Source organism: Poecilia reticulata, chromosome 2 (genome assembly GCF_904066995.2).
Source record: "Poecilia reticulata chromosome 2, P_reticulata-male-v2, whole genome shotgun sequence".
Lineage (NCBI taxonomy): Eukaryota > Metazoa > Chordata > Actinopteri > Cyprinodontiformes > Poeciliidae > Poecilia > Poecilia reticulata.
In genome coordinates this window covers 39,110,009-39,122,365 of record NC_088831.1, presented here as the reverse complement: position 1 = coordinate 39,122,365, position 12,357 = coordinate 39,110,009, and the positions used below count along the sequence as shown (strand labels likewise).

The 12,357-nt window shown below is 38.2% G+C and overlaps 1 protein-coding gene across 3 annotated transcripts in view; it reads right to left on the bottom strand.

Annotated features, from left to right (window-relative positions):
* The window catches only part of LOC103460449 (neuropilin-2-like), a 116,925-nt gene that overhangs the window by 77,083 nt on the left and 27,485 nt on the right, over positions 1-12,357 (bottom strand). For all 3 annotated transcript variants that reach the window (XM_008402625.3, XM_081604562.1, XM_081604561.1), the window contains exon 3: positions 5,741-5,922. In XM_008402625.3, coding sequence (XP_008400847.3) covers positions 5,741-5,922 — 182 coding nt within the window. The remainder of the gene's footprint in view (positions 1-5,740; positions 5,923-12,357) is intronic.

Sequence of the window (12,357 nt, the reverse complement as noted above, 5' to 3'; positions counted from 1 at the left end):
TTGAGGATTTTCCTGACTCTTTCCAAAGACCGTCTTCCCTCTGTGTCTACTTCTCTGAACTGCCAGACATCTCAGTTTCAGATAGATGAAAGCTCAAGGTGCTGATTTCCTCTACAGGACCATGTTCTGAACGGAACAACCAGATAAAAGAAGTTAAGAGGTGTGGATCAAAGAATGACTTGAAGTAATTTTCATGAATGATTTAATGTTTGTGAATAGCTTGAATCAGCAGCACAAAGCAAAGAGAATACACACAGTTCCAGTCAGAAGTATACTTCATAAGAGCAGGAATCCCATAACAATTTGGGGCTCTGAATGATTTACGTGGATGATTCGTTTCACTTTTTGACCGTACAACAAACAACTTGAATAATACTAAACATAAGCATCAGGTGCTATAATGTAAATTCATTCTGAATTGTATCTAATCTACTCAACAAGTCTAGCAAAAAAGTAATGAAATTTGTGTTTTCATGTTTTTCCTTCATTTTAGTTAAGCTTCTTGGTACCACAGTCTCTTTATGTCCTGTCAAATGGTTCTATACTTGTACAAAAATTGTTTTAGTAGGTTTTGTGAAAGGTAATTGGCCCTGAGACCGGATTAAATTATCCTGAAGAAAAAAAGGCTGACGTTTGGAAACCTATAAACACTGTACCAAGCACGGTGTCGGGTTAATTATGCACAGAGTTTGATTAGCTACTAGTGGAGCTGGTTTTATACACACAGCAAGTTTTAGCAAGTTGCTAAAAGTATAGCTGCAACTCAAACAAAGGACTAGAGATTATTAAATATCAGTCAGACAGTTTTCTGTTCATGATGATAAAAAATTGTCTACTGAATCTAACAGTCAGGTTACTGAACAGTGGGCACATATTAAATTAATGAAAACGGTTCATTTTTATGGCATGAAAAAATGACAACTTCTCTCACATTCCACTGTGCCGTGGTTCAAATATTTAAGTTTTAAAAGGTCACAACATGCTTTGATGCAGAGGAAGTAATTCTGCTATAAATGCTTGTTTTGTTTCTTCAAGCATCGTTGTTTCTGCAGAGCACCTTTGGCTGGTTGCTGGGTCAGATCTGGAAACACTTTCCTCAATGGGAGCTGGAGGTGGGAGGAGGCAGCAATATGATTGGTCAGACATACTAATAAACTGAGCTGATGAGTAGTGGGACAGAAGCGGCTAGGAAGCGCCTAAAGGCACTGGCTAGAATGTAAACAAAACCAGTTATTGGAAGGGGTTGTCACGATAACTGCCCCACTACACAGCCCACCGAGTTTCTGTGTGGAAGTGAGATTTGGTGTAGGTGGGAAATACAAAATAATAAAAAATCTCTTCACTCAGCTGAACTGATTCATATCTCATTCGGGTCAAAAGCATGCTGCCCACAGGGTGCAGTATTAATTTTAGTTTAAATATTTAAGTATTCGACAGTTCTGGGTCACTTTGAGTTCAAGTTTAATTTGCAGGAGTAAAGGTAAAATTAGAATATGTCCCTGCAATGTCCCCTTGTGAGACAAAAATAAATAAAGTAAACTGCACGTTTGCATGTGTGAACTAACATTTGCGTGCAGACATGCAAGCTGCCCCGCATTTGTCAGTAACCATCCAGCCTGCATCAGTGCATTCAAGTATGCATGTGTGTGTGTGTGTGTGTGTGTGTACGTGTGCGCGTGCGCGCGCGCATGCATGTGCCGAGTTCTGGGTCACAATAACAGCTGGGGGAACACTGCCCAGACAGTGAAATTTGATTGGTTATCACATTCTCATGCCTGCCTTCATATTGGCTGGAAATTTACTACTGTTTCTATAGTAACATGATTGTAAACAACAACAAGAAAAGCATGCCTATTTGATTTACCATTGTTTATGTGTATGTCTGTGATTTTTTTTATACACCATTTTTTATTTGTGTGCATGTATCTATAAGTCTGCTACATAACTACATTTTATATTTGCAAGCCCTAACCCAAACTGGCAAAACCTTCCCAGTGCTCCCAGTAACAGACAGGAGTTGTGACAAAGACGAAGAAGAAAATTCACTGGAGGGGATGAAGGGAACAAAAAGAACAAAGCCATTAACTAGAATAACAACATCGCAACACATGATGCTGAAACAGAGTGACTTTGTTACAGTAACGACTCATTGTTTCCAGCTCAAGTGCAGTGGAAATCGGACAGATCAGTTTAATGGTTTTCACGCTGATTTATGTTTACAAGAGTTCCTGTTTTAGGCCACAGAGAACACTTTTTATCCAGTAAACAGCTTTCTGGGAAAGTGTTTTATAAAATACAAAATGTCCAAAAGAAAAAAAAAAAGAACAACAATAAAATCTTAACCATTAAATCTCCAAGCTGTTGGATGTTCATTAGCATTTAGACCCTTTGATTCAATATTTTGTAAAACCTCCTTTTGTTTCAAATATAACTTCATTTTTATGGGAATCTGTATCTACTCTTTGCACATCTAGAGACTTTTGTCCAAGGTGGGGATGTTAGTTTCCTACCACACTATGTCTGGACTTTGAATGGCCATTCTTAAACATTAATGTGCCATGATCATAATTATATAAATTTAGCTCTAGCTGTACGTTTACAGTTATTGCCCTGCTGGAAGGTGAATCGCTGCCCTAGCCTCAAGAATTTTTGCAGCCTCTAACAGGCTTTTTTCTAGGATTACCCTGTATTTAGCTCCAACCATATTCCTATCAACTCTGACCATCCTCCCTGTCCCTGCTGAAGAACCACCATGCTTCAAGGTGGGGATGTTAGTTTCCATCACAACAAGCATTTGTGATGCACCACGGCAATAAAAGAACAAGTTGGCAGAGTAGAAATAAAAAAAAAATTAAAAAAAAAAAGATATAACCCATCTTTCTGAGAAAACAGTGATTTTTGGGTTTTTGTAAAATATACTAGTTGAAGTCACAAAGAAACCACCCCATGCTTTAAATAACAGTTTCAAAGGTTTTAAAATGGTAACTCTTTGAATTCAGAGTTGTGTTAACAGAGTAAATCTGAGCCGTTTCGGTGGGTGTGGTGGGGAACTTAAAGCTGAACTTAAAGCTGATTAAATTACTGGGGCTTTATTGGTTATTCAGATGCTTTTATTTTGGTTTTGGCCAATAATTTGCAAGATCATTGTAAAGCTCATTGGCTCATTAAGATTACCAACACTTTTTGGGTGTTCATTCAAACCCCACCTCCAAAAAAAATTGGGGAGTGCTAAACTTGAAAGGGCCATATTTTCTTCATTGGAAATCCATGCTTTCGGAATCTATAAATAACTCAAAACGCCATTGCGAGATTTCTTCATGGTTTTGTTATGGCCAATCACATTTTGAATGTAGGCTAGAATCTCAATTTATGGTCTCATCTAACCAGAGCACCTTCTTTCACATGTTTGCTTTGATCCCTGGATGGCTTGTGGCAAACTGCAAACAGGACTTCTTTTGGATTTCTCTAAACAATGGGTTTCTTGTTCCTATGCTTCCACAAAGACCATGTTTGTTGAATGCGTGACTAAAAGTTGTCCTATCGAAACATCCTCCCACCTGAACGGTTCCTCCTGAGTTACCATGTGCCTCCTCAATGCATCACTTATTAATGCCTTAATAAGGCATTATTAATGCCTCCTTGCCTTATCTAGGAATTGTGGAGTAGGAATTTATCGTATCGTTTCTTGTCATATTAATTCAGATTTATCTTTGTCGCAATAAATTCTAATTAATGATGCTTAAAACCACACAAAACTGTATTGTCGGGATTGTCACTTTTACTACTGTCTCCATTGTTTGTTTGTTTTTCAATGAGAGCATCATTAGAGATAGATTTTAAAGTATGGTTAAATAGTTGCGTAGTTGCATGAATCAGACTGATGTAGCAATAAATAGTTTGTACCACTTTTATTGTTACCATAAAATATTGTGCTAAAACTTCAAGTTCAAATCGCTCACCCCCAGGATGAATAAATAATGCAAGTCAGACTTTGCAGGCTTTCTACTACACAATTACTCACTATTTGTGCTGAAATTTCATCAGAAGCCGACAAAAACCTTCCGAAAGACAATAACTATTGACAAATACAGCTTTATTTTAAGAGCTGGCTTCTTGGAAGCAAAATATTAAGAGAAATCCACAGTGAACCAAGACACAACAACATATTTTACATTTAAATGGTTCACGGTCAGACTGGACAATATTTGCGACTGGCATACATTTCCAACAAAATTCACCCACACAACCAGACGTTCAGCTGCACCTTCCAGGAAAACAAGATCCTGTTAGCAGTGCGGCAACAGCTTGAATGTTCCAAATGGCTCCATCATCGGTGCCAGAGAGGGTCGGACACCAACACAAAGCTCTACAGTTAGAAACGGATAAACAGTGATCCTGTAAACACCATGTTTCCCCTGCTGATGGTGAGCTAAAAATATGGGATATTATTTAAATGAATGTACTTTCAATCAAGACGCTAGAAAGCGGCAGACAAACTTGTTCCAAATCTTATTAAACCTATTTATGAAAACGTCATTCTTCCCTGCAATATGACTGTAATCTACAGCAATAAAGCTAATGATCTAAACAATTAGTAGATAGGCTAAATATGCTTAGACAAGCAACTTGAAGCAAGCAGCATAGACACAAATCAGCAAGCCTTTACGCTAAAATTTCAATTTTATTTCTCTAGAGAGCTTAGGTTATCAAATTAAATTAGCTGATTTACAAATTGTCCTTTTCTTTCTTGTTTCAGTTCTTTTTCTTGGGGTGCTGGCGTGTGAATATTGACACCAGGCTTGTTTTAAAGTCCATCAGGTCTTCATTTACGAATCAACAACACTCACACTTATACAAATGCGCTCAAGAAGTCCCAAAAGGTTGGTGCCAGCAAGTGAAAAACACCAACAACCCACACGTGTTGTGTTAGTAACCTCAGCCCTCTGCGTGTGCGCGCGTGTGTGTGTGTGCGTGTGTGTGTGTGCGTGTGTGTGCGTGTGTTTGTGTGTGTGGGTGGGTCTCAGGGGAATGGGAGCTCAGGACTCAATTAGGCCGGTATGTGAGGAATGCTTTCAGAAGGAACGGGACAAGATGGCAGTGAGGCCGCCACTGCTCGCCTCTGTGTCTCACTTGCCCTTGATCTCAATTGGTCTCGCTTTAGCTGACCCATGGTGGCGTGAAGGGGAGCCATGTCAGACACGAACACTTATATACACACACTAAGTGTCATGATGTGAAGAAATGACCTGCCTGGACATGCTGGAGGGCCCTCAGGGGTCCTCCGCTGTGTCTCCTGATGCCTTCCCTCTGACTCCATTTACACCAGGGAGATAAACAAGGCCTGATCACCTAATGAAGCATGTTTAGTCCTCTTGTATCTTGTTATGATAGCCTCTTGTAAGTTGCATTGTATTAATTAATTATTCATTAACAATTCATTTCTTTTGACTGAAAAATGGAAATTCCTTAAAAAAAAATCTAATATTTTGCCACAATTTAAGACAAATTTCCTTGTTTATTTTCCACAAAAATAAAACTTCTTTGTTTATTCACTTTAAGGTCACATAAATGTGTGATAATACCATTCTTATGATTAATGCCCAACATGGTTTGGGAGAGGTGGGCAGAGCCAGATTTGCAAGAATGTAGGGCCCTGGGCAGAAGCCAGTTTTGGTGCCCTATCCACTAAGAAAAATATATTCTTACTGCTTCAGTAAAACCTTAGGTAGTTTTGACTAACCTGTTTTGTGTATTTCATAGCGCAGTGAGAAACCCGCCCCCTGCTGGGCGTAGTCCGACACAAACTTGATGTGAAGAGATGGGCCAGACGATATGATTGGTGCAGGGGCGATGTTGCTGCAGTGCTTTCCCAGAAGGTCGGCTGACTCCGAGTTCCCATCATGGATCTCTACATAGTCATACCTGCCAAAGACAAACGTGTCCTGATTAATCAGATCCATTAAAATGGAATAACTGGACTGTTACCATGAGAAGGAGATGGATGGATAAAGTTTCAGATTAAACTCCAAAATATCATTGCTCATGCCTAAAACATTAGGTGCTCTTTTGTTGGGGGAAAAAAATGCTTATCATTTAAAAGTACATTCTAAAAAACCATGAAAGACGAACTCTCAATAAATGCAAGCAGACAGGATGCTGGGAATTGTTTTCTACTATAAAAGGACTTTACTGACAAGAAATCTATTTCTATTCCTGTTTCTTTCATGTTTTTTGACAACAAATGTTAAGGTCTATCTGTGGACTCACAGCAGGAGTGCTGCCTCTGTGTCTGGATACCAAAGGCACACCTGCCTGCCTCTAAAATAGCTTCCTGGGAATAAATTCCTGGAGGGAGTTATAAAGGAAGGCTTTAACGTTTGATTTTAACTGAAACACGTTCCTTCACAATTAAGGGTTTTTCTTAAAGCAAAAAGTTTGGAGTGAACTTTACCTGCATGCTTGTTTACAGCATACCAATCACTCCCGACCACATCAGTGCTGAATCATTTTTCCCGCTCTGATCTTCACGCGTTTTACTGAAGCTTGTGCACCCTTGAATTCCTGCGCAGTTAAAGAGCTACTTATGACTTTATTGCTGTTAAAAATATCATCTGCCAGCAACTCTGGTCATTAAAGTGACTCACCATATGAAGGTATCATGTGCCTCTGGATAATAAAAGTTAAGCTCATGGTAAGCTGCTGCCACATTGCACACATATTAAAAATACATGAATATGAAAAGGGCGTTAATCCTTTCGCTATTTGTTAACAGGCGTTTGTCACACCACCCCTTTTTTAGAGGCAAACATGTTTATGCTGGAGTTTGACATGTGAGTAGAGAGTTAAACCTTAGTCCTAGAAAGTTTATGCCATTCAGACCAGATTGGAAAAGAAACTACAGTCAGAACAAAAAGATCTGTACTTTGGTCTCATAGAGCCAAAAAAGTTGAGTAGTTCTTTCAAATACAACATTTCATGCTGAAGTCACAATGTCATGCTTGCTATAGAGAAGTTTTTCACCTGACAGAACTTCTTAAAAAGCAACTTGTTCTGTTTTGACATGTGGAGAGGTAAATATTATGACAAGAATCTGACTGAATACAATCTGAGTGCTTATGTTGATTTAATACCGAAGGCTGGATCTGCAGAGAGAGAGAGAGAGAGAGAGAGAGAAGCAATCTGAAGCACTGAGCAAACATACTGGTTGAATCAGAGAATACAAACATGTAAGAATGCCTGAAAGACTGAAGTTTCTGATAGAGAACCACAGGACTCGACTCCAAACCAAACTCAAGTGCAGGAATGTCTTTTTCCAACTGTCTTCTCCTGAATTATAATATTTCACATACTAACTGGGTCTCACTGACCTGTTTGCTTGAGATAAGCGCACTTCTCAAAGTGATCCTTTTGTAGACATTCACAAACATAGACATACATGCTTTCTTAAATCTTATGGAATCAGCAAAGGTGTCTTCACCCAGCTTTTCAATTTCAATACTATTTTATGCAATTACATAACTACATGGCAGAAACTTTTCTGTATTTGTTCACTTTTGAGTTTGAACTTAAATAATTTCACTAAATAATATATTTTACTAGAACAAGAATATTAGGTCATCCCTGAAGTATGACTGAAACTGAGGTATTTTATGCAGCTTTACCTTTATTGACATTGGGAAAGAAAACACTAAAAGCAATGCATGGTCACGCTGTTGTTTTCTGATCAAGCAGTATTTCTTTTATGCATGACAGGTAAATTCACATTTTCGCAGGGATAAAGTGATCATTCCTGTCATATCAGAAAAACAGTACAGATATCCGGCGTGAACTAAAAACCCACCAGATCACTGATCGCTTTCTAAAATGCAGCCAAGAATAGATGTTTTAGCTGTGCCTCTACCTGTGCGTGAGTCTCTGTTTGTTATCATCCTCCTGTTTGTGTCTGATCTGACAGGTGAGCAGCCTCCCAACATGATGAGGGTCACAAACCTCTTTCCCTCCCACCATGTTTCAGGCAGAACACCTCCCCACCACCAGATTTATGGTGCAGACTGTCACTGTGTATGCATGTGTGTGCTTCTGCAGCCAAGTGTGGGTGCGTGAGTGAGTGTGTCACAGCTCCTGTCATATATTTCCTAAAACAACGTCTCATTGTCGTGACAGCTACCCACACCTCTTTTGTGCAATGACAACTCCTTCTCTAATTATTCTTCAGTGTGCTATGTGTTACTTTTTTTCTAGTTTTTTTGTAAATTAATCTTGGGATGTTTAACACATAATATTAGCTCCGTCTAAAGGTGCAAAGGCAAAACTTATAGCCAATGAACTTCAAAGGTGGCCTATTGTGCTTCCTTGAACAGGTTAGGATGGATCTAGATCAAACATGTTCATAACATTTTTTGCACAAAATCATCCTCAGAAAATTAGATTTTAATCTGATCAGTTCTGCCTGCTTGCGACTCATTTCAGAATTAACTTTTTGGATCCTCTTGTCACTTTAAATCCAAATAGTCTGCTGCTGGCCGCCCAACTCAACCTTTACACTCACACATGAAAATGGCTGCAAAGAGATGCACGATCATACAATCATGCATCTTTGAAAAGCAGACATGGAGCCTCCTGCACAACCAACAAGAATGCAGCAAGAGGTTTCTGGATGGTAAGTCAACAACACAACACTTGTCTTTTCCAGCATCCATTGTACAATCGCTTACAGAGGTATAAACCAGCTTAAACATGCCGCAGCTCAGCTTGGGAGGTTCATTTTCAAGACACCAAAACACAATAACTTTTTAAAGTGATTGCATTGTTTTTAGAAGCAGTAGAGACTCACATGGAAGTACAAAAATGTAAAAAATTAGAATTTTGCCTAATACGTCTCTTTTACAATTTATCTTTCACTTGACACATTGAATCAGAGAGAGGGCACACAGCTGTATCCACACTGCCTTCTCCACATCTCGGAGAAGGACGAGTGTCATCCTCACCTTTAGATTTATGCCTTTAAGAATAAACAAACCCAACAACTTCCAAGACCTCCATTCACGCAGCCTGTTCATGCTGATGCAAACAAAGCTTGTGGTTTTACACAAGGTCCTTCCGAGGGGTTTGAGGTTTCCAATCCATGCATGTGTGGGAGGTACACCGCTTCTAACAAACTGTTAAATCCCATCATCGCTCCCGTTTTTTGCTCTTCTTTCCCCAAATATACTCCACTGTAGCCAATCCCTGATGTACCGAGACTCGCCCAAGGGCATCAAAGACCTTCAAATCTGATTCTCCCACACTGTTCCCCTAAAATTAATCTACTGAAAACAAGTAGCAAGGTTTTTAGTAATTCTCACGTTAAATGGAGAAACAATACACGTTAGATCCAAAGCAAACTGTCAGAGAAGGTCTGGACCAGTGTGACAGTTCGGATTTTCGGAGATCTATTCATCTGTGTTTGTGGAATTGAGTTGAGTTTTTTTTAGAGCATGAAAGCTCTTAAAAGTCTATTAAATGAACTTTCACACTTCCTGCATTTTTAAAGGTCATGGGGAAAGATCTGGGCCACTGAAAAAATAAAAAATAAACAATTATTTGAATCCTGGAATTCTGAGATCTTATTTTCTTAGATACAGAATTGTTTAAATTGTTTATGCACCATCAGGCAAATCTAGTCTTAAAACTCGAATCTGTCAAATAAATACAGGACAGGCTTTCAGTGTAGATAACAGGAAGGTTTACAAATCCTATAACATGGAAGAAGCCCTTAGTGATTAGTGATTATTTTCATGTACAAACAACATAATTGGCATTGACACTTGATTATTTTTGGTCTTTTTTTTTATTCTGACATAAAAAAAAGTCATAATTCTAAGAAAAAAAAGTCAGATTTAAAAAAGTTTGGCTTCTAAGACTTATATCAAATTTTTGTTGTTGTTGTCCTCTACCATATCAGGGTGATGATAGAGAGACAAAAAAACTAATGTGCAAAAAAGACTACCTTACTAAGATACTTGTAAAGATGAGAATTAAATTAATTAAAACTCTCATTTGACCAATGAAAACTGTCCTAGTTAAATCCCACTAGCAAACTTGACATAATCAGGCTTGTTAAGGTAAGAAAAGAAAAGCTTTGCCCAGGTAAGTCTTCCTAAACACCTAACTGCTGTTATGGATATGATGCTTTTCTCCTGTAGTGATTGTTGTAAATGTTTTTACTTCGCTGACCTGACAGTGTGTGGCAACTAAATAAGTTGGAGTTTTCGTCCTACACATCGGTCAATGGCTGAAAGAAATAGGCAACCGCATGTAGTCGGGGAAAGAAAAAGTCATGGACTATTGATTATATGTTCAAAGATACGCAAATTAACTTTAAAAAGTAGATAAATGAAGATACAAATGTTTCAGTTACATTTGTTTTAAATAATAGTATATTCAGTAATTACATTATGCCACTTATGATTTTCTTGAAAGCAAAATTTCCAATGACTGTTCTTCTTCACTCAAATTATAGGTTGCTCTCTAAATTTTTCAGTGTGAAATTATGCTGCTGCCAAAGTAAACCCCCTTATTTTAAGCTTTTAAACACATCTTTACTACATAATTACTCTGCGTCTGAATTCAAAAATGCCCCTCAACTAAAGACATTTTTTTGCAGTAATGGCTTAACCGTTTGAGATCAATTTCAAAAAATAAAATTCAGAAAAACTTAAAAAGTTGAAGAAATCAGCTGATTCACATTCTAACAATACTGGTTATAACAAAAGCAGGTTAAATATGGATTCCCTAAAACAGAACATCTGGGGTAAATCATAGTGTATGTACCGCTTCTGCTTTAGTCATGTGAGTGTCAGAGTGCAAATTTAGCCATAAGGGATATTCTAAGATTGTTCTTAGAGAAGCAAAACTGCACTGTTGGCTCTCTGTCAGAAAAAGGAAAGAAATTATAGATCTGCTAGTTTCCGCCAAGCCCTCTGACCACTAACAGATGCTTCTTGCAAAAGCGACGATGCCTGTAAGCCACAACAAACTGTAATTCTGCAGTTCTTCCTCTTTTTTTTCCTCCACTTCACTTATGCATGCTTGTTATTTTACCATGGATGCAATCCAAGAGAAAAAAAAAAAAATCAGGAGATTTGAAGGCTTTGTTCAGACTACAGGCCCATTATTTCCAGATTGATTTTAAAAAGATGTGGAAAAAAAGTTTGTTTCTTTGTTAATGCGATCCAAACACAGATTTCCACTTGGACAATGCTGCTAAAAGCAAAATACAGAGAAGGACAGCTCATGGATTGATTCTGAAAACTCTCTGCCGGTACTTTTGAGGGAGGGGACAGCACAGGACAAGCTGGAAAGGAAAAGCTCTTAGCATTTCCAGACGCTTCTGTGAGCAAAAACAACCCATGAGGAATTTAACGATGTGTTACAAATCACATCTGATAGTGTTCAAGCAGTTTTCAGTAGCAGATTGTGAAGATTAGGTCCAAAACACAAATTGAATCTAACAGTAGATTTTTATTTAGGTACCTAGAGTCCATAGTCACAATATTTAATATTTCTGAAAGTCAAAGTCCCAAATATGAAATTATTCTCTCACTTATGCCTATAAATAATAATAAATCAGTCACTGGGAAGTGTTCTATTTAATAAGACTCACACACGCTTTCAGTTTAGACAATATATTCATATGCCTGCGTTGACTTAAAGCAGCAGCTGTAAGTGTGTCAGTGAAGCAAGTAATGGAGAGCAAGCAGGGCGACCGACTTCACTGATATCAGGTAATAGGTCTATTATTGCCTAGTGCTGGACGATGTGTATGAGTGCATGGGGGGAAGTATGTACGCATGTTCCCAGCCATAGTCTCCAGGACAACTAATCGATTCCTCATTATGGTTTTAACACACATTGACCAGGATCAGTCCTTCACTGACACACACACACACACACACATATGGTTATTACAGTAGCAGACATTGATCAGGTAGACCTTCAGGGCTTCAGGCAGCATCCATAAATCACCACAGAGGTATTATCATTATTGCCAACAATACCTGAAGGAGGTTATGTATGAATGCATAATTTAAAGTCACTACATTACAGGTTAATATATGATCAAATCTATTTTGCAATATGACATCACTTGAATCAACAAGTGCAAAGTTGTTAGGATTTTTTTGTTGTTGTTTTTGGACAGATAGATGGATGAATATCAAAGATGGACTCTACTATACATTGACTTAAATTAAATTGTGTTCGAAGAGCTTAGATTTCACCACATTTTTGACAACATTGACCAAACTTATTTTTCATACAACATAATAGTCAGTAGTTAAAGTAAGCTGGTTACTCCTACAGCTGTAACTGCACCGA